This window comes from Manis javanica, chromosome 2 (assembly GCF_040802235.1).
Source record: "Manis javanica isolate MJ-LG chromosome 2, MJ_LKY, whole genome shotgun sequence".
NCBI classification, from domain to species: Eukaryota; Metazoa; Chordata; class Mammalia; order Pholidota; family Manidae; genus Manis; species Manis javanica.
In genome coordinates this window covers 18,933,614-18,955,242 of record NC_133157.1, presented here as the reverse complement: position 1 = coordinate 18,955,242, position 21,629 = coordinate 18,933,614, and the positions used below count along the sequence as shown (strand labels likewise).

The 21,629-nt window shown below is 54.6% G+C and overlaps 1 protein-coding gene across 7 annotated transcripts in view; it reads left to right on the top strand.

Moving 5' to 3' along the window:
• COL27A1 (collagen type XXVII alpha 1 chain) overlaps positions 1–21,629 on the top strand; it is a 135,131-nt gene that overhangs the window by 80,450 nt on the left and 33,052 nt on the right. For all 7 annotated transcript variants that reach the window (XR_005063758.2, XR_005063757.2, XM_017648729.3 and 4 more), the window contains 13 exons: positions 282–335; positions 1,954–1,998; positions 6,661–6,714; positions 8,642–8,695; positions 8,956–9,009; positions 11,975–12,028; positions 17,130–17,183; positions 17,746–17,790; positions 17,876–17,920; positions 18,208–18,261; positions 19,202–19,255; positions 19,830–19,883; positions 21,081–21,134. Coding sequence is in view for 5 of the 7 variants with exons in the window: in XM_017648729.3 (XP_017504218.3) it covers positions 282–335; positions 1,954–1,998; positions 6,661–6,714; positions 8,642–8,695; positions 8,956–9,009; positions 11,975–12,028; positions 17,130–17,183; positions 17,746–17,790; positions 17,876–17,920; positions 18,208–18,261; positions 19,202–19,255; positions 19,830–19,883; positions 21,081–21,134 (675 nt within the window). In the remaining 2 variants the exon portion in view is untranslated. The remainder of the gene's footprint in view (positions 1–281; positions 336–1,953; positions 1,999–6,660; positions 6,715–8,641; positions 8,696–8,955; positions 9,010–11,974; positions 12,029–17,129; positions 17,184–17,745; positions 17,791–17,875; positions 17,921–18,207; positions 18,262–19,201; positions 19,256–19,829; positions 19,884–21,080; positions 21,135–21,629) is intronic.

Sequence of the window (21,629 nt, the reverse complement as noted above, 5' to 3'; positions counted from 1 at the left end):
ATTATTACAAAAATAGTTTTGATCCCATGAATCTCCTGAAAGGGTCTCAGGGACCCTGTCAGGGGTCTGGCCCTTCTGCCAAGTCCCTGCCTTTTCACTCCCCTTGAAAGCAACTTTCATCCTCCCTGTTTACAAAGGAGACCAGCAGGGAGAGGAGACTTGCCTGAGGTCACACAGCAGCAGATCCCCCCTGCATCCCCGGGACAGCTGGCAGCCAGTGACCTCGGGGCTCTGCCATGCTGCCCCTCCCAGCTCCTCTCACTCACCTCTCTCTGTTGCAGGGTCAACCTGGCAGGAAGGGGTTTCCTGGGAGGCCTGGTCCGGATGGCTTGAAGGTGAGGGAACTGGGATGTGGCTGGGCTGGTGGGCAAGGGGAGGGAATGCCTGGAGAAGAGGATGAAATGGGGAAGCCTGCATCTAAGGCCCCCCAGGAAAAACCCTGAACCCCATGGCCAGTTGTGAAGAACAGGGCGAAGTGGTCCCCATTTATCACAAAGTATAGGTAACAGAGAGGAAAAATGGACATATCCTAAATGTCCAACTGTGGGCTAGTGTTTAAGTGATGGGATACAATGTGGCCACTGTGGCTGGTCCGGTAGAGTGTTGTACAAGACGGGAAGTGCCTGCACATCCGGAGGTGGTGGTAGGAAGCAGGTTGTAGAATGGAACGTCATGGCATGCAGGGGCTGGTGGCACCACGTTCTTAGGTGCTCAGAGCAGAGTAGAATGTGGACAGGGTCATCTCTGGGTGGTGGGAGTACAGGAGATTTCCATTTTCTTCTTTGGGCCTCTATGTTTTCCCAATTATATACCATAAATATGTACTGCATTTGTGAACAGCTTTTTTTTCTTGAAGTCATCAAACAAGACCTGGCCGGGGTAGGAGAGTGGTGATCCTCAGCACACGGGCAGCCTTGATTAATGACTTTCCAAGGACTCCCCTTGAGAGGTGGATTTTCCCAGCCATCCCGGGCAGGGATTGTTGGGACAGGCTTACAGCTGGGCATCCCCACAGAGGGTTAGGGGAGCCTGGGGCAGCCGCTCCCTGCCCTCAGGGGAACTGGCCCCTGTGCCTACCTGGAGCCTCTGGTTTGTGAATATGAGGTCTGGGGGAAGCGCTGGGTGGAGGATGAGGCTCAAACCAGGATTGCAGCCACACTGACTGGTGAGCCGAACTCCTGGCTAGTCTGAGCCCACGTCCTGCCCTCTGAGGAGTCGGCCTTTCTCCCTCCTTTGCTACAGGGTTTCTGTGGTGGGAATGCCAACATAGCCCAGGTGGACTCGTCCCATGGGTCTGCTTGCTTTTCTGCAGCCCCTGCTGTGGGAGACCCGGGTGGCTGTGGCTGCCTGAGGAGCAGGAACCGCCACAGCATGGGGTGAGGCTGACATGCAAGGCTGAGAGAAGCTGCCAAGAATGAGCTGGAAATAGCCTGGGAGACCTATGAGTTTGATTCCCCTTCTTTACAGCTGGGGAGCCCACATCACTTGAGAGCTGGTGGCAGAGCGCTAGTGGACTAGGGTCTAGGACCCAGGTGCTCTGCTCCCTAGTTCTCTGCTCTGCCTGTGGTGGGGCAGCCTGATGCAGTTGGAATGGGAATATCAGTCAGGCAGACCCAAGTTCCAGTTCTAGACCTACCTCTAGCTTTCTGTGTGACCTCAAGCAGGTAACTTTACCTCTCTGAGCTTCAGTTGCCACCTCCACAAAACGCAGTGGGTTGATGAAGGGGCCCAAATGAGATCTAGACATTAGGATGCCGCGTATTCTGCCAAGGACCACTCAGAGGGAATGCGTGACTTGAATTGTCTCTGGGGCCAGAGGTTCTGTCCAAGTGTCCCTTTGTCCCCGCCATTTGTTTGGAGTCTCAAAAACCAAACTCGAGTTGGGGATGTCTCCCAGGAGGCCTAGACTCCCACTGTCCCTCCCACGTGGTCCTCTTCTTTGTTTCTGTGCAGGGGGAGCCAGGCAATCCTGGAAGGCCCGGGCCGGTGGGTGAGCAGGTAAGTCAGCAGCACGCCTGGAGCGTAATGGCTCCCTTCATGCAGTGCTCGCTCTGTGCATTGGGGGAGCACTCCACGTGACCCCTCATTTCATTCCCATCCCAGCTCCAGAGGTAGGTCTGCTCCTCTCTCCTTTCATTGATAAGAACACTGATGCTTAGGGAGGCGAAGTCACTGAATGAGGAAGCTGTGAATCATAGTCACGACAGCCATTCCCCACGGCCTGACTCTGCGGATGTTTTTGGGGCATTTGCCCAAATGCTTTACATGACTTTGCTCCCAGAACGGTTAAACTGGAAGAGCCCTTAACAGTTGCTGCCCATATTCATTTACACATGGGGAGGCCAAAGACCAAAGAAGCATAGCCACTTGCCAGAGGCCCTTGGTCCAGGCATCCCTAAATCATAAAGGAAACGAAGTTCCCACACAGGGCTCTGGCTAACTGGGAAGCCAGACCAAGGTCTGATGAAGAAAGGAGGTTGCAAGTAGTCTTTAAAAGGAGATTGGAGGAGGATCACGGCCTTCTTTATCAAGGGCCCAAGCCCTCGGCACTGGAGAGCGTCACGTCTGAGCACCGGCTGGACAGACAGCCTTAGTCCTTCCTCCACAGCCCGGCACCTCCTGAAAGGTTCACCTCTGGGCTAGGAGGTGATGTCAGAAGGTGGTAGTGTTCCTCACAAAGATGATGATGACCCCTTTAAAGAAGGACCTCACTCCTGAACCCTGCAAGGGGGGCTCAGGCCAGAAGGAGGAATGGTGCTGGGGACCCAAAAGAATTTGCTCCCCCAGAGGAGCCCCAACAGTGGCATGAGAGCCGCATACAACGGGTTTTTCACCAGGCCTGCAACATCTGTTTGGGGGGAAGAATGGGATTAAAGCAGGAGGAGGACTGGATTTTTGAAAGCTTTCCAGTGTCATTCAAGCACAGTCTGTGGGAAGCCCGGGAGTTTGGAAGGGCTGCTGTGGCCTGGATATGTTTCCTGACTGGAAAACAAAGGGAATATGATCAGCAGATTTCATAGTTAATTTCACAGTTCCACTGATGGTACGGCTCTCAGGAAGGAGACACTCGGAATCCTAGAATGTCAGCATAGGAAGGGTCCTTAGAAATTGCTCTGTCCTGTGGTCCTAACTTCCTTTGTGCCTGGGAGCACTTTGGCAGGCTGGTGAAGCTCATGGACCTCTTTTCAGAGTAGTTTATAAATGCATTAAATAGAAAACAAAGGATTACAAAGGAAATCAGTTATATTGAAATGCAAGCATGAGAATATGTTAAAATGTGACATGCTTCTTTATTGATGCATTCAATAGTGAGATCGAGCAGCAGGTGTAACAATGGCCTCGCTTTTTAAGTGGTGACAAGCTTAATATATTTTGAAATCTCTGCAGTAATGATGGCAGTGTGACATGTAAATGTCTGCAACAGTTACAGGTATTGTGAGGTTGTTGCCTGCAATCATATTTGAGGGAAACACTACATTTCAATTAGAGGGTCGTGAAAATAAAAGTCATAATTTTTCCCATTCAAGTTCATGGAGCCCCTGAATTACATCCATGGACCCTTCCAGAGACCCCAGGTTAAGACCCCTGGATCCTAGTCCATGTTGGCAACCTGGGATTCATGGAGGAGAAGGGGCTTGACTAAGATGACTGAGGAAGGCAATGGCAAAGCTGGGGCCAGGAGGAGTGGCAGCCTGTGTGGAACAGCCTCATGTCCACTGGGTTAGCAGAACCCCCAGCTAGCTGCCCGGCTGGCCTGGACATAGCAGGAGAAAGACCTGTCTGAGCTGGAGCCCTGTGGCTGCCACTAGGCACCCTGGGGTGCTCCACCAGCTGTTTGTTCCCGTGGCCCCCTCCTGATGGTATGGGAAGGGACAGGCAGATTCAAAATTAGAGACGTCTCCAGGAACGATTATAAGGACTTCCTTATTATCATAGTGTCAGCTCCATTTATAGGACACCTGTCAGGTATCAGCACTGTGCCAAACATATTCTACACCATTGCCTGAAGTTCCTCTGGCAGCCCAATAGGCATAATTATCTCCATTTTACAAATGAAGAAACCAAGCCTCTGAGAAGTTAAGTAATTGCTAACACTATCCCAGGCAGTAACATGTCAGAGCAGAGGCTGACACTCAGGTCTGCTGGCTTCCCAAGACCTGCCCTGGAGGGTCTGGAAAACCTTTGACTTCCTGAGCCCTTGCAGTTTTCTAACCACCACAGTGCCCATGGCTTACCAAGCCCTGTCCTAGGTACTGGAACACAAAGATGGTGATGACAGGCATGGGCCTTGCCTTTAGGAAACTCTGTCCAGGATGAAGCCAGGCACGTAGACAACCATCCCTGAGATGCCTAGTCCAGCAGAGGACCCATCACTGTCCTCCTGCCCCTTGCATCCCCAGGGCCTAGCAGGATGTCTTATGAGAGAAGTGAGGGAGGGAGCCAACTCCCACAGCAGGCAACAGCCCCTGAACTCAGGACAGCGTGAGGCCCAGGCCAGCCTTCTCCCCAGAGCAGGGACTCAGATCCTACCTGGGCACTGCCTGCTATAGGGGACAGTGCTGCCTCTTCCCCTGTGCCCTCTTGCCAGCTCTCTAGGAGCCAGCTGTGCCCACAGCTGTCAGAGCGGCTTCTCTACCCACCCCACCAGGTGGAAGCCCTGGGCCTCTGGGGCTGGCTTCCCGGCCAGCCTTAGCTCCACCCGCAGGACAGGCCTGCCAGGATGTTCCGGACAGTGCCCCAGGGGAGTCCAGGGGCGGGGAGTGGGCAGTGGGGCACTGCTGTATGGCCTTCATTCACTGGGATCCTGTTTGGCTTCTTGTTGGAGGTTTATGACCCTCCTGCCTTCCAGGACCCAACAACTCATAAATTTAAAGTAGCTATGAAATTTCTGCTTCTCTGGGCCAGTCCAGAAGTTTCTGGGCCTCTCAACAGAGTGGTTTTTATTCCCTCCACGAGGTGTCCTCTAAATGTCTGAGTGCTCCCTTGTGGGGAGCTCAGGCCTCTGTCTTAACCCTGTGCCCTTTTAAAATAAACCAGAACGGGATGGGAGGGAACTAAGATTTATTGAGTGCCTGCATGTGCCATGCATTATCCCCAATACTCAGAACAACCCAGGAGGTAGGGAGAGACCTTTATCTCCAGTGGCCTGCCCTTCAAATGCGGCTCAGAGAGGCTCTGCTATTTGCCCGGGGTCTCCAAACCTGACGACTGAAGGCCAATCACACTGATAAAGCGTCAGGTACTGAGTTTGGCACATAGTAAGTGCCAACTATTCTTATTAATATTGCTACCTCCTTGAAGATGCTCCAAGTTAATTTTTTTAAGCAAGTTGTTGCCAAAGTCAAATACTTGGTTATTTTCTGTGACTTATGAGCCTTGACCTCATTCCTTGTACCTTACCCCCCTCGCCTTATACTTCGACCCTGAAGGGCCTCTGAGCCCAGAGAACTAGGAGCCCCCATGTGTTGTGGTGGTGCTAGAGTGCTCTGCTCAGGGCCACGTGCTGGAGGGACAGGTACATGGGCTTCGGAGCCACACAGACCAGACAGAGCTGAATACCTGGCTGCAGCGACAAGACACACATGGTCCTGGCCTGAGCTGCCCCCTTTAAAACTGTCTGTGAGACCCACAGAGCAGACCCTTTAGAACTGGGTGCCGTTCCTTCCCTCTAGTGGACAGACAGGTTGGCCAGCTCCACTGACTGAATGTCAACTTCTTATCTGTTTCTGGTCAGGTTCAAGGTCTCATTCCTTTTTGGCTATAGTCTGGGAAGAGAGCAGGTTTTATGGGACAAATCCACTCATTCCTCTATCTTTCCTAATTTTCCCACAACCTCTTGGCTACAAACCTGGGTTCTTCTAAAGGCTTTTTCCATATTTGCAGCCTTGAACTACACAAGATCCCTCTCTGCTAGAATTTTCCCTAGCAGAGCAGAGTGTGGGTCTGAGCAAGGAATTGTCTGTACTTTACTCGATGACTCCTCTAGTCTGTTCCCCTCACTGTGTGTGCGCATGTTTGCCTGCTCAGGGGGGCAGTGAGGCCTGCAGCCACCTAGGGGAACCCCTGGAGCATGGAGGCCAGTTATCAGCCAGTGGAGTTAAAGAGCAACAGGAACCGCGGTGTGTGAGTGTGTGTGCCCTTTCAGAAAGGAGAGGAAGCTTTCGCAAGACAGTATAAAGGCTTCCACTTCCCAGATTTCAATCAGGTCTTTTGGCAGAGGCTGTTAATGGTATTTCTATTCTGACTAGCAGGTTTGTTTCTCACTTTGAAATGGCCCCAGAGCCCCAAAAGATGAGGACAGATTGCTCACAGGCAGGCCTCTTCCCAGCTGAAGGGCCAACCCCAGCCATCCCCCAAACGTGACCGCCTCCAGCCTGCCTCTGGCGCGGGAAGAATGTGTGGCGCTCCCAGGGATGCTGGCAGGGGCCCCACTGCTTGGCTCCTAACTCAGAACCATCTGGTGGAGTGAGGGAAGTCAGGACCGTGCCTGCAGAGAAGCAGCTCTCTCCTTGGTGGCGGCCGCACGCCAGCTGGCTCGACAGGCACAGGGCAGGAGGCACAGAGAGATGAGTCCACGAGGAGGGAGCTGCCTTTGCAACTCAGCACGTCCCTGAATTCATGTGGCCTCCTTTTTCTCACTTTCATAAATGTGTTTTATAGGGACTTCTGGGATTCATTGGTCTGGTTGGGGAGCCAGGAATCATGGGAGAAAAGGTAAGTTCCGCTGGGGGCAATATATAAACAAATACAGCTTGTATTTTCACATTTTAAGAGATGAATGGACCAGTTAACCTGAGGATTTCAGACCTCTAACCCTCAGTCTCTCCTAGCTCCCCTGGCATTCCAGACTCTCAAAGAGCCATTATCCCCTTTCTCCGCATCCCCTGGGGCCTCTGCCCTGCCCTCCTGTCAGCACCCCCAAGCGCAGTTGTATCTCTGTGTGACAACCAGCTGATGCATGTAGTCTGGGCCGTCGCGGCTGTCGCGGCTGGGCACTGGCCCTGCACAGAGGTGGGCAACAGAAGGGAGGTAAATGGTCATCTTTTTAAAAAAGGAGAACAAGTCTTTAGGTTGCCTTTTAAATCCTCCAGCAATTTGTTTTATAGAGCAGATAACCAAACCTTAAACAGGGGAGGTAACTTCCTTAAGGTCACTCACATGGGAAGTGGCAGAGCTGGGATTTGAACCAGGTTTAGTACCCAAGGCTCCTAAGCCACTCAGCCTTACATTGGCTCCCAGCTCACAAACAGGTTGTGGCTTCCCACTTCCCACCAGGGGCACTGGAGGGTACCTGCTTTCTTTTGTAGGCTTGTCTGATCCCTAAGCAGGTCCTCTCGGAGATCCAAGCTTATCCCTATTGGACAGATGGAGAAACTGAGGTCCAGAAGAAGGAAGCCTTTACCCTAATCTGCTCCCCCACCACCTGCCTCTCCAGGCCCATCTGTGCCTCCCTCTTCATCATTTCCTGTGTCCCAGACCCTCTGGCCACCACCATCTCCTTCTCCTCCTCCTTCCCTCCCTCCTTTCCTGTTTTCAACCGAACTTTTCCTTTTGAAGTAACTGCAGATTCACAAGAAGTTGCAACAAATAGTGCAGAAAAGGTCCCATGTGCCTTTCACCCCATTGCCTTCAGTGGTAACATCTTACATAAATATAGCGCAGTGTCAGAGCCAACTCTGGCCTCCTTCTGTTGCACAAATGTTCCATGTCCCTCCTCACCTGTGAACTATTGGTGCTGCCATCCCCTCAACCAGGTTCACCCTTCCCACGTGCACCCCTCCACCTTCTCTGCCTAAATGATTCAATTGTCCTTCAGCTCTCTTGGGTCAAGCAAGACTTCCTAAGGGAAGCCTTTCCCATCACATCTTGGAACCCAGGTGGGTCAGACCCCCTACTGAAATGCCTCAGCACGAAACCCACTCCCTCACCACACTAATAATGCCATTTGCATCTGTTTCAGTGATTTGTGTCCATCTCCTAACACTCTGTCTCCCTCCATGAGAGCAACGTCTGTTGTTTCCACTTACCATCGTATCTTTGGGAATTAGCGTATCATGCCAGGCACATATGTTATGCTCAATAAATAGGGGTGTACAAAAAATAGCCTCACAAAAACAGAGCCAGGATTCCAACCCAGAGGCCCTGCCTTCCTGCCGGCTATATCTCTGTCTGCTACACCCACTGTCTCTGCCCGGTCTGGATTGGTCACGAGAGAATGAGTGACATCTCATTTGGGGGCAAGGGGTGGGGAGAAAGAAAGAAATATCTTCTGTTGCCATCTGCACCTCAGCAAGCCCAGCCCAGGGGATGCTAGGCCTAATGAGCACCACATGACATAGGTCAGGATCAAGGGGGACAATGCAATTAGCGCATCCTTGATCTGGACCACCCCTGCACAAGGGAAGTGCACTGTGTGGCATGTTGCAATGGGATTCTGAGGCCTCCCAGGACTTGCTGGGGGTCTTGGCTTGTGCTGAATAAAATTGAGTTCCCTCCCTCTCCTGTCACCATCCTGGGGGATGTGGCTGTAGACCTTGGACAAGTCCCTGCCCTTCTTTGGCCTCTGGAAGGCCCTCTGCATCTGCCCCCCACAGAACCACCCTACAGCTGTGACCTCTCTGAATTGCTGTCTCCATCACAGGGTGACCGGGGCATGATGGGCCCCCCAGGCATGCCTGGCCCCAAGGGGGCGATGGTAAGGAGAGAATCGGCATCTCCTCTTCCTCTCTTGTCCCAGCCGCAGTGACAGCTGTGCTCTCCGCCTGCCTCCACATACTCCAGGCACTCATGATGACCAGCTCCTTCTCCCTCCAAGGCGCCTGCCTGCTGCCCTCATGGCCCTGGGCTGGGGCTGGGGCTGGGGCCAGGGTCGGGGCTGAGCTGGCCAAGGTGGGGCTGAGGAGGTTGCGGCACCTTCCACAGCTGAGTCCTTCTTTTTCATCATTCTCTTGGTAGGGTCATCCTGGAACTCCAGGTGGCGTTGGGACCCCCGGAGAGCCTGGACCCCCGGTAAGCAAAGCCCTCATGTTCCCTGAGCTCAAACCTCTTGGGCAGTAATGGTGTACAGTCCAGGGGATAATGAGTTCAGGCTGCCCAGGCCCCTCCAGAGGCCAGCCTGAGGGGCTCTCTGGGGTGTGATGAGGGAGGGAACAGGAGCCCTTGATGTTCACACACACCAGTTCTCTATGCCTATTAGGGAAACAAGGCCTACTGAGTTCCTGGACATTTCCAAGCACCTGCTGCATGAAAATGATAAGAAATAGGTCTGCTCTTAAGATTCTCACTATCTGGTGGGGTGCCAAGTATAAGCATTCTCTCCTTCATTAACAGACCTTTACTGAGCACCTACTCTGTACCAGGCAGCCCCAGGTGCCAAGCAGTGGTACGGTGGGACTAGCCTAGGGGCAAGAGGCCTGGACTTGGGTAGCCATCATCCAAAGACAGAGGTGCTGAGCACCAGGTGGCTCTGTCCGCCCCCCTCAATCCTTTTGATGAGGTGGAAAACCTTCACAAAGCTGAGTTGGGACCAGAAGCCAGCATTCTGGGCTCCCGATGGTATGTCTTCTCCCTGTTCATGAGGAGGAAGAAAAGCCACCTCTGGCCTGGGGCTGGAAGGGCTGGTTGGCAGGTAGAGACACCCAGCTTGGACTCTGAGTGTCCCCACCCACCCTGCCCAAAGGCTGCAGCCCCCTGCCTTCCACGGTGACACTGGTCCTGGTACCAGGGTCCAATAAACACTCCTGGAGAGGGGCTGATTGGATGCCTTCAGCCTGGGAGGTGAATCCCCTCCTTCCATGGCTTCCCTGACCACCTCCCCACCCTGCTCCTCAATGCCTCCATCTGTTTAATGGGTTGGCTCGGACTAAATGAAATCAGACAAGCTTGTGGCTTTCAGATCCCAAGGCTGCCGTTGAGCCTTCACTGCTGCAGTCTAGGGCTGGTCCCCTGGATTTCCTGGGGCTCCTCCTGGCCAGCCGGCTGCCCCTAGTGCTGCCGGGGAAGCAGGAGAGCCGCCAACATCCAGAAATCTGACACACGTGAGTCAGATCCTGGCCACTTACTGTCTGTGTGATTGTTAGCAACATTCATAGCTTCTCTGAGCCTCAGTTTCCTCGTCTGTAAGCCAGCACGGTACTACCTTTATTATGAAATCATTGTGAGAAAAAAATGATACAGTGCATAATACAATGCTTAGCAAATCACCCACATATACAAGTGCTTAATGACTGGTAATATAATAATTCTATTACTATTTGTTAGGCACAATTATTATGAGCATGATTTGTAAGACTGTTACTATTAGTGACATTTCTAATGATACTATTCACATCTGATTGGCATCTTCCCACTTCTCTATCCATGTTCTCCTGCAGCCTATTAAGGTCGTCCGAGATTATTATCTCCTTTATTTGGGGGAGGGGAGCCAGTCATGTTCTAGGACCTCCAGTTTCTGACCTCTTCCCCCTTAGATAGAGTTGATGAGTACCCTTTACTGAAGATTCTCCATGTCATTTTGTCTTCCCCACAACTCTAGGAGCTGGGGATTCTCCTTATCCCCATTTCATAGATGATGAAACTGAGACCCAAAGAGTTTAAGTCACTTGGTAAAGGTCACAGAATCATTAAGGGGCAGAGCTGGGATCCGAACCTAGGTCTCTGGTAGAGCACTCTGCTCTGAAACTCTACAGCCTCTTAGTCAAGACTTGGCTCCTGAAATCTCCCAGTGACACATTGCATGCCTTCCGCAGTCCGAGATCCCTCTATAAATGGTCTGTTCTCACCCAGTCTTCATGTTCTTCACCATCTGGGAGTTAGATCTGCCTGTTTATGGGGCCAAGCTTGCTCCACACCTTATTGCTCTGCTAACAGTGGGTCAGGTTGGGACCCAGCCCCTCCGTCAGCCCTGGAGAAGCAGCTGTCTGAGGGTCTGCACCCCTGGAAGCCATGAGGAGAGAGGAATGAGAGCAGCGCTAGTTTTCCTGAGGCCCCAAACGGAGCTGGGCCTCTCCTTGGTATTTGGAAGGGGGGTGAGGCTGCCTCTTCTCGTAAAGGAGCACGCCCAGTCGGGGCTGGGCTGCTGCGCCAACGGCTCCCCGCGGCCTCGGGGTGAAGGCACTGCTCGGTGTGTGCAGCTGAGAACCCAGGAGAGACGGTGGGCAGTGAGGCAGCCTGCTTCGTCTCTTGGCCTTCTTTCTCTCCCTCCCTACCCTCTGTCCTCTTCATTGTCTGTGTATTCGTGTTCCTTCGACAGATCCCTAAATCTTCATCAGGCCTGACCCAGGGCCAGGTGCTGGGAACTCCAAGCACAGGCCGCCCTTGTTATCTTCCCGCCCTCCCGTCTCTCCCTTGTGCCTCTTGTCATTCCTTTGTCAAGCTGAGATGACTGGGGGTCTTCCCCGGGCCAGGCCCTGTTCCCCACTCTTTGCTTCCCTGACCTCTCCCCCCCACCTCAGGGCTGCGGTCTGGTTCCTCCCCTCTTACCCCAGGCTGTTCCTGCCCTGGCCAGAGCCTTCTTTGGCTTTCGGATGACATCCGGTCCTGGCTGGGGACAGAACATGGGTCACTGTACTCGTCTTACTGATGGGGGAAGGAAAGGGGGAGTGGGCTGGCCTTTGAGGAGACATTTGTCAGGAGTGTCACTGTAGGTTCTGGTTGTTGGTTTTGAGATAAGAAGGAAATGGCTCATCCATCCCCACTTCTAGATTTCCAAGGAAAGTGAAGGCCCACCTGCACCCAACCCAGGGCACTGCCGTGTGCTCAACGTTGCAGCTTACTGGGTGCTTCTTGCAGTGGGTCAGACTTGTCCATGAGGCCAAGTCCTTCAATAGGGAAGCTGCTGGGCCTGGGCAGGAGCCACTCCTGAGCAGCACTGGTGTTAGGGTGGCAGGCCAAGCTTGGTCCCATCCTCCTAGCCCTCAGTGTTGCAGTTTCTCCCAAAGAAGAGGCTACTCCAAACTCTTTCTCCTCCCCACAGGGTCCTCCAGGATCTCGAGGCTCACCGGGCATGAGGGGTGCAAAGGGACGCTGGGTAAGTGGGGCCCAGCTCCAGGGCTGACCTCGGCAGGGCCACCTGTTGGGGGGCCTACCTCCTGGTCTTTGTGCCCTGCCCAGCCCTGGATCTCTGACTTTCACGGCATCAGGCAGGGGTTCCAGGCACATCCAGAGTTGACTGTAGGCATGGGACTCCCACTGGTCTTTTCCAGGCCATTTCTGAGCACCAGGTCTTGCCATCTACTGTTGAAGGCTCTGTAGATACTGTGAAGAATAGGACAGGTGTGACCCCTGCCCACCCTCATGGCTCTATCAAGTAGGTCAAACAGACAGTACAGGGTCATTAGCACATTGCTGGTGGAAGCACAGATAGCCCTGGAGCCTGGAGAAGGCACCTCACCTGGATAAGGGAAGGCTTCAGGGAGAAGGTGATGCCTGCACTGAGGCCAGATTCCAGGCAGAGGGAAAGCCCTAAGGTGAGAGAGAAGGTTTGTCATGTGTGTGGATCCTCGGTGCTTCAAAGGGGGAGAGGGAAGAGCCCAAGAATTAGCAGGTGCTGAGCCAAACAGGGTCTCAAACACCCCAGCTAGGCCTATGGGCTATGTGTTGAGGGTAGTGGGGAGCCACAGAGGGTTTTAAGCAAGGGCTGGCCTGAGCACAGCACCCAGAGGTAATTCTAGGACTTACCATGTGCCAGGCACTGTCTATCACACACATTAACTCTTTTAATCTTCAGCACTCCCCTACAGAGCAGATGCTATCCTTATTTCCATTTTACAGTCCAGGAAATTAAGGCACAGAGAGGTTAAGTCACTTGCCTCAGGTTGCACAGGTGGAACGTGGCAGAGGTAGGGAGCCCAGGGAATCTGGCTCTTTTGTATATTGAAAGCAGTCTTATTTTCAATCAGACAGGAAGGGCTGATGGAGTGGTTTCCTGCCCACCACTGGTGTGTAGGTACCGGGCCGTGCAGCCCTGTGAAAAGGAAATGAGATGACACAGGTAGAGCCGGCAGCCCAGGCCTGATGTCCAACCTCCGTACAGGAGATCTGTGATGAATATTCTCCTCTTGGCTAAATTTCAAGCAGTTTAAAATTCTCCCCCCAAACCAGATGGCCTGGGCAGTTTGCCTGGGAGAGGGGAAATTAAGAGGCATTCCTCTGGTGGGGCAGGGCCCCTCCCAGTGGCATGGCCTGGGTCTCTGCAAGTGGACCGAGGCCCATTGGCAGCCGAGTTCCACCTTCACCCTGTGCACATTCCCTCTTGCCCCAGGAAGCTGGAGGCTCAGGCTTCCCTCCCCCACTGAGCTGCCGGAGCCCAGCAGTCTCTCCAGTGCTTCCCAGCAGTGGTGGGAAGAATGTATCTCCTGCTTGAGGAAACGCAGGCTCCTAACCTCATCAAAGTCTCCGGGGCTGGGAGGGTAGCTTCAGGAACATGAGCCCCTCCCCCGTGGCTGGGTTTGGTATGCAGAACCTGTAGGTAGGCCCCCTGGGTCCCCATTAGCCACTTCTCAGATGGGTAACTGAGAGGCCCTAGAGAGGAACCCATGGTGCCTGCACAAGAGCTCAGTTCTGGGCAGCTCCTGGCTCGGCCCTAGCAAGGCCTTGCTGCTCTCCTGGCCTCAGTTTCCCCATATGTGCCATGGGAAATGTGCTTGGAGGTCTGCAAGGCCCTGCCTTCTCTGCCCATGTGCAGGATGGGCCCTGCTGCCCCCTCACCCTCTGCCCTGGGAAGAAGGAGGCCAGGGGCAGGATAGGGCCCAGACTCTCAGCTCTTGGTAAAGTTGCAGCAGGGTCTGGGTCCCTGGGCCTCAGTTGAAAGAGAAGGGCTCTGGGGTCAGACAGGCATAGACACAAGTCTCAGCTTCCCAGCTACCAGCTCTGGCACCTGGGACCTCAGGACAGTTTCTTAACATCTCTAAGGCTCGGGGGATGACACAAGGAGGAAGTTGTTAGCACCCAGTATTTCAACTCAAGTCAGCAGACGCCCATTTTTTCTACCACTACCAGTCAGTATTTATCCGGTGAGAGTAAGCGCCCCCTCACAGTGAGTGTGCGGATCAGGACTTAGAGGAGCCCGCCAGGAGGGCCGCGTGCCGCAGCAGAGTATAGGAGAAGGCAATGTCTGAAGTCCCTGTCACCTGAGAGACTCCGCTCTCTCCCTCCACTGTCCATTCTGAGGGATAGTGAGGATTTTGACATTCTAGTGGCTGACACTGGACTCTGCTCCTGTGGGCAGGGCTTAGAGCTCAGCAGACCTGGCCTCAAATCCTGGGTCCTCCTCTTTGACCTTGGGCATCAGATTTTCCTTCTCTGAGCCTCTAGTTTTCCTCTGTAAAATGGGTTAGCCACAGAACCAACTTCAGGATGGCCATGGGGAATAAATCCTTCTGCCAGCGCCTCGCACCTGGCAAGCACCTGATGCGGAAGCACTGCGCTCCCTCTGGGCCATCCTCCCTTTTCACAAGAGCTGCGACTGGCCAGATTTTCTGTCCCTGGCAGGGGCTCCTCCACACCAAGCCTGACCCTGAGCCTGGCTGATGGACAGCCCCAGCTGCGATTGCAAACATCTTCCTGGAGAGCCGCTGCAAGGGAACAGACCTGTGGCTCTGTTAGAACCCCAGGCCTGCCTCCAGCAGGGGCCCCGTGTTCATTAAGGGAAGGAGAGGGTGGGACTGAGGGATCCAGAGGACACAGGACAAGCTACAGAGTGGTGCAGAGCAAGGGTTAGGGTGTAAGGCTGTCCTGGCTCCTCTCCCTGCATAGTGGAGCCAGGGAGGGAGGGTTGGGCAGGGCCCGTTGCCTCCTCCTCCCTCCAAACAACAAAGAAAGATTGGTCCTGTTTGCCCCAAGCCAGCCGCAGCTTCTCCCTGAGCTCTCTGGTGCTTCCAGGGGATGCAGAATCTCCTAGGTAACAGGGATTTTTAAACATTGTCTTTTCTAACACTCTGCCCCATTACAGAGCCTTCCTAACAGGCTCCTCTGGGCCCTGGCCTGCCCACTCCCTGTGATGGGGAGCTCACTCCCACACTGAGAACAGTGACAGGTAGTGGTGGAAAAAATGGTCATCTGACTGAGTTGGGGTCACATTCTAGGTCCTCCGCTTACTAGCAGTGTGAGCACAGGCTGCTTCCTTCTGTGTAAAATGAGGATGACAGCTTTCACTGTTATTGCTGCTACTATTACAGAGAACATAACCATTTCTCCCAGAAAGGCTTCCACTCTAAGGACAAACAGGATAATGCTGTGTGATTCAGGCCAAGCCATTGACACCTGTGGGCCTCCACTCCAGTCCCAGAGCAGCCCTTTCAGGAAAGTTTATGCCTCAGCTAGAAACAGAGGCCAGGGGCCAGAAGTCATCATTCATGAGGGTCCAGATGCCCACCCATTAGCTCAGTCTCTGTCCCAGCTTCTGTGACCTGGGATGCCCCCACCCCCCGCCAATCTCCACCAGGCCCCTGCCCATGAATCGGCCCAGGGCGGGGACAGGGGGTGAGGGGGTGGCAGTGAGTCTAACACATAGTCTGACAGTGTCCATCCGAGACTGAACCCCAGAGAGGGGAAGGGTCACACAGCAAGCCAGCAGCAGAACAGGACCAGCACCCACACCCTCTAATCATAGCCCGTCTTGAATCTGTGAAAACTTGGCTGGTTCTCTGTGGCTTCCTGTAAAGTGCCTGCTGTGAGGAAGGGGCTGAATCCAGCTTTGCCAAGCCATTCCTCTGTGTCACTGTCCCTGGGGAGCCCTCAGCCGCCTCCGGCAGAACCAGGTATTACTGAGCACTTACCACAGGCCGGGTGCTGAGTTGTCTGCATTATCTCCTGCCTTAAGGGAGAAATTTCTCATCCTCATTCCAGACATGAAGTAACTAAGGCCCAGTCTTCTGTCCCTGAGATGCAACATTTTCTAAGCACCACTGTGCCTAGTACTGGACCCTCGTGGGCCCTGGGCCTGGGCCTGGAGACACTGGGAACAAACCCTTCTGGACCACTGGCTGTAGCCGTGTGGTCTCCTGTCCTAGGTTTCTTTAATCAGCGAGGTGCTATTTAAGGCTGTGGTGTGGCACTGAAGCACCGGGAGCTCCAGACAGCTGATAAGAGAAATTGTCACCTTTTTTGGCTGTCATTAATTGAAAAATTTTAAATGATTTCTCTTTGTTCCATCTTCACATCCCTCATCCTTCTTACACCCAGACATGTCCCAGCCCCCTTTTATGGCTGGTCCCCACACTCCCAGGCTGGGGTAGGCAGCCCCCTTCACAGGATCTCCTTTGTCCCCCCAACACAGGAACAAACACCACTCTGTTCTCCATGGGGACTTTTTCCAGGGGACCCTGTCCCATCTGTGTCTCTGTGGGAGTCTTCATGGAGGGGGTCACCTGGGGCAGTGGGTAGAACCCTGGAGGGGATACAGCTGCTTATGTGTTAAGGGACCTTAGACAAGTCACTTCCCTTGGCTGGGCCTCTGTCTTCCCATCTGTGCAGTGGGGGAAGGGGGTGTATTCCACCTGCCCCAGGGTCCTCCCCCCAACAAGACTCCTGAGCCCAGAGCTCCAGGAAAAGCAGCGTGACTTCTGCCCTCTTCCTGCCCCTCCTCATATCAGCTATCCCTCCATATGCTGGGCCAAATTAACTTGCACATCTGGCTGGAAAGAGGGCTGCTCCACACATCTGGCTACATGCAGACCCTCCCCAGGTCCTTCTCTGTGAGTTTCCCCAAAAGGCTATGGTCCACACACCTGTTTCTGCCTCATGTATACTCTGGGGAGAGAGTGCAACAGCAGAAGCTAAAGCTATAGAGACTTGACCATGTGTCTGTAGGCTCTGGACCTCAGTCTCCATGTCTGTAAAATGGGCTGGCTGGCTGACCCCCATGGTCTCTTTAAAACAGCATCCCCATTCCAGAAAGGGAGGGCCTCTAGCTGAGTCTACCCATTCTGAGCCCCTGCAGAGCCATCTCAGCAGGCACATTGCACGTGGGTGAACCACCTCAGTGGGGGATGTGCAAGACGTAGGGGGAGAAGGGAGCCCCAGGCTTGTGCAGGGAGAGGCTCAAGGCCGTAGGCAGCCCTGCCCTCCTGGTTCCCAGGCCAAGGGAGACCCCTGCTGTCCACTGTGCTAGTCCCTTTTTCCTATTCCAGGGCCCCCGAGGACCAGATGGACCAGCTGGGGAGCAGGGGTCCAAGGGCCAGAAGGTACCAACCCCCATGGCCTGCCCTTCCTCACCCCTCCCACTCTGGGTCAGGAGCCCAGGAACCAAGGCTCATACCTTCTCAGCCCAGACCCTTTGGGGACAACAGGGAGCCCCAGAAAGGCTGCATAGCACATTCTTGAGGGCTCATCCGGCCACTCCTCCTCCGCCTGGAGGGGGGATATCATGGAGACAGAGCAGAGAGAGAGGGGGGGGGAATGAGGCAGGCGGGAGGAAGCCAGAATGAGAGGGAGAGTGGGGAGGAGGCACACGTGCCCTCTGGCCCCTTCCCTGGGATCCCCAAGCCCCTCCAGGGCCCCTGAGAGCTCAGACTCCTTCTAGAACCATCAGGAGCAAGGGAGCCTCAGTTCTCGGTGCAGAACACCTGGCAGCTATGGAGAGCCACCCCCTGGCCGGGCCTTCGTTCTCCCACCTGCACAGTGGGGAGGAGGGTGGGTACTGCCACCCCGCCGGCTCCTTTCCTCTCCCACGGAAGTATGGGTCCCCTCTCTGTGAAGGGGCCTCCCAAGCCCCCTCTCGCACCTTGCATGTTCTGCTCATTGCAGGGCCCTCCAGGACCACAGGGCAGACCTGGCCAGCCTGGGCAGCAGGTATGTCGGGCTGAGACTGCCAGCCCCACCTCCCCGCTCCCTGCTTGGTGACACACGCCTCTAATGAACCCAAATGTGCTTCCAGGGTGCAGCTGGCGAGCGAGGGCACGCGGGTTTGCGAGGCTTTCCTGTAAGTAGCACCAGTTCTTGAAATTCCATGGGCTTTGCAGGGAGACTGTAGCCACTTTAGCCAAGTTCCCATCCTGCTGTGGAAACCCCAGAGATTTTAGTTGTCCACACCCGATGCTGAAGACCCTCCAGCATGTCTCTTCCCCCACAAGGCTCAGTCTCTCCATCTTTCACATAGCAGAGGGTAGGGGTAGGACCCTCATGCATTGCGAAGGTTTGACTGAGGCCAAGGTTACAGGCTGGGTGGAGAAGGCCATGGAGGGCCTACGGTCACCTTTGTTTCTGCAGGGTATCCCGGGTCCCTCAGGCCCCCCAGGCACCAAGGGCCTCCCAGGAGAACCGGTAAGTGCCCTTTCCCTCCCTTTTGGCATCTTTGCCCCGGCAGGCTAGCCTCAGGTGGGCCGTGCACCCGAGGGCGTGGCCAGACAAGGAGAAGGCTTGGAGAAGTGCCCTCCTGGGGCAGGCCTCAGTGGTAGAGACGGCACTGGCCCAGGACATCAGGGGTTCTGGGCTGGAGTCTAAGCTGTCTTGCCTTCCAGACTCAGTTTTCTTGCCAGAAAATGGAAATATGTATCCCTACCTTGCCATCCTCTTGGGACAATGACATCAGAAAATGTAGATAGAGCGCTTAGCAGACTGAATAGTGGAGGGAACAGTACTTCAAGTCTCTGAGAGACGGAGGATGAGAATAAATAAGCAGGCCACTGGGAGCTGCAGAGTCCGGTGTGGCTGGGAGGAGAGAGCTGCCCATTGAGGGAGACAGGAGGAGGTCACAGGGGCTGGCTCCCCAAAGTCCTCGAGAGCATTCGCTCTTTATCCCAAGGGCAGTGGGATCCACTGAAGGGTTTGAAACGGAGGTGACCCTTCATAAGATCTCCCTGGAAGAGTGGGTTTGGGGGTGCCTGGGGAGGATGCTCTGCTGAGGTGGGAGTTTGCAGAAGTGGATCCAAGGTGGAAGAGCATCCAGGCAGAGGGAACAGAGTGAGCAAGTCTCGAGAGCTAGAAGGCTCCTGAGCAGGGGAGGCCAAGCTGGGTTTTAGGTAGGTGAATTAGAGGGTGTGCAGGTGGGTCAGAGGGGATATGCTGGAGATGGGTGGTGGGGAGGAAGCCACAGACCCCAGGACCTCAGCATGGTGGGCTGTGGGAGGAGGGGCGTGGGCTGCAGGGTCCCAGCTCTGTGTGTGCTCTCCCTCACCACCCCCTCCAGATGGCATTCTGAATCTGCAGACCCCAAAGAGGGTGCAGGGCTGCCTTCTCCCAACTGTATCTGTCTGTCTTCCAGGGCCCTCAGGGACCCCAGGGGCCAATGGGCCCTCCAGGAGAGATGGGACCCAAGGTGAGTGCTGTGGGACCCTTGCTTGTCCCCTGATGTTGCTGGGGAGGCAGCAGTCCCTCCCATCCTCCTCCTGAGGCTTTGAGAGGGCCTCAGGTACCCCTCCCTTATCCAGAGGAGAAAACTGAGCCCCAGGGCTTGTGCGAGGGCTGCAGCCACAGCAACGGTGATACCTCAGGACCCCTTCCTGCCCTCGTAATCCTGGCCTGGCTGCAGAGAGAAGGGCTGGAATCCCTCAGCCCTGAGTATATAGCCTTCATTGGCTTCCTCCCCTGCTGTTAAGTGAATCATGAAATTTTCCTTCCTGTGCTTGCCAAGGGGCTCCTAATGTGGTAAACCACACTCGTGGGGAAGGAGAGGGCTCCAGCAGCCACTGGGTAGCCCCGAGGCTCAGCAACCTAGACCCAGCCACCCTCTCCCCCAGTCCTAGCTCCAGGATCTGAGAAGGCCACAGCATGCTCCCAGCTCTCTGTCAGTCTTGCTGTGTGACCTCAGGCATGTCCCTTGCCCTCTCTGAGCCTGCCTTAGTTACTGGCCAGCCCTTGCTCTAGGAGGGACTAATGGCATTTTCTTGTAGGGGCCGCCAGGTGCAGTAGGAGAACCAGGCCTTCCTGGGGAAGCTGGGATGAAGGTAAGTCAGCATGAAAGAAGAGAAAAATGCCTTGTTGAGACCAGCTCCCAGCTGGCGGCCACGTCCTCCCCACGGAAAAGAAATAGCCTTTCTTGTGCCCGGGATAATAGGTTCTCTGTGCCGCCAGCTGGGGAGTAGGTCCTGGCCATGGCTGCAGCTGAGGGCCCCGCCGGCCTGGAGCCCGCACCCCTGCCCCCTCCCCCCCGCCCAGTGATGTTTGATCTGGCACCTGCCCCACACCGGGGCTGCTGAATCTCCTGGCCTCCCAAGATACCATCTGCATTTCATCCCTGTGCCCCTCATTACCTGCTGGGAAACAGGCACCCATTGAAACCCGGGCTCTGGGGAGTGCCCCCTCCCTGTGCTGCTGTAAGAAGAGGATGCAGCTCCCCGTGCAGGCCCTGGGGCTGATGAGCGATGCTGGCTGCCTGAGGGCACTGTTGGGGCAGGGCCTGGGGGAGCCCTGAGGGACTGTGGGGCTTGAGGCCGATCACCCCTGCCTGTGCCTGAGTTTCCCTGCCATTCGGAGGCAGCTGGACCAGGCCTGGGACTTCATCTTGGCTTAGTGCCAGCGTCCTTTGCTCGAACAATGCAGGAAAGCACACCATGTATTAAACAGAAGGGGCAGCCCTGGGGGCTCAGAGCTCCATCTCCTTGTGCCTCTGGACACCAGTAGGGAGGGAGTACAGTTTGGCAACCCCCTCATAAGAAGATGTTTTTGGGGTGTTTTGGGGGCAGGTGACACTTATTCTGGTTTATTTAAGGGCCTCTTCCTCATCTGGGTTTCTCTGCAAGGCTCTCAGGGAGAGTAAGGAAGGCGGTTGGCTGCAGGGTTGCCATCCCTGCATCTGACAGTCCCCAGCCAAACTGCCCAGCTTGGGTCGTGAGCCATCCTCATTAGCCCAGGGGCTTCTCCGTTTGTAAAAGACCCCTGACCCAGCAGGGTTGTCATGAGGACGAAATGTGTGACATGGAAAGGTACTCATAACAGCTCTGTGTGAGTGTGAGCTGTGCGGGTGGTGGTGGTGGTCCTGAAAGAGGGACCTTGGTGGGCATTTCACGATTTCTCTTTGGTCCTTGGGAAGAAGGAGCTTCTCCAGCACCCCCTCCCCACATGAGAGCTGGTGAGAAAGGAAGGTGTGTGGGGGTTGGGACTGGCCCTACCCACCTCATGGACTTGTGTCTGGCTTCTCCTAGGGTGACCTTGGGCCTCTGGGTACCCCTGGGGAGCAGGGCCTCATTGGGCAGCGGGTAAGTTGAAGCAAATTCATCCTCCCTAGAAAGCCACTCCAGGGGTGTTTGGGTGGGAGAAGGGCTTTCCTAACCTCCCTGAGCCTCAGTTTCCTCAGCTGCAGAAATAGACCATGAATCTCTACAGCCACATCCAGTCTCTTCTGGCCAGCATTGCCACAGGGTAGAGGCACTCTTCAAACAAAAGCCATCTGTAGTTAAAATGGGTAGACTCACTGCATGCCTGGTGTTCTGTCTTACACATTAGCTGTAGCATTTTCAAGGCTCTGAGAAGGCCTGCAACCAAGAAATTGATTCCTTTTGGATTAGTCTAGGGTCCCCAAACTTATTTGACCTCCAAGCACTTTTCTTGTAGAGTACCTGTTATCATTCCTGGAAACTTCTGTGGAAGGTTATCTTCCCCTTTTCCAAAAGAATCCCACACAGCTCGTCTTTCTCTGAGAAGCTTGAGATGCCTCTGTGTCTGCCTCTTCATGCTCTATATCCATTTGTAAG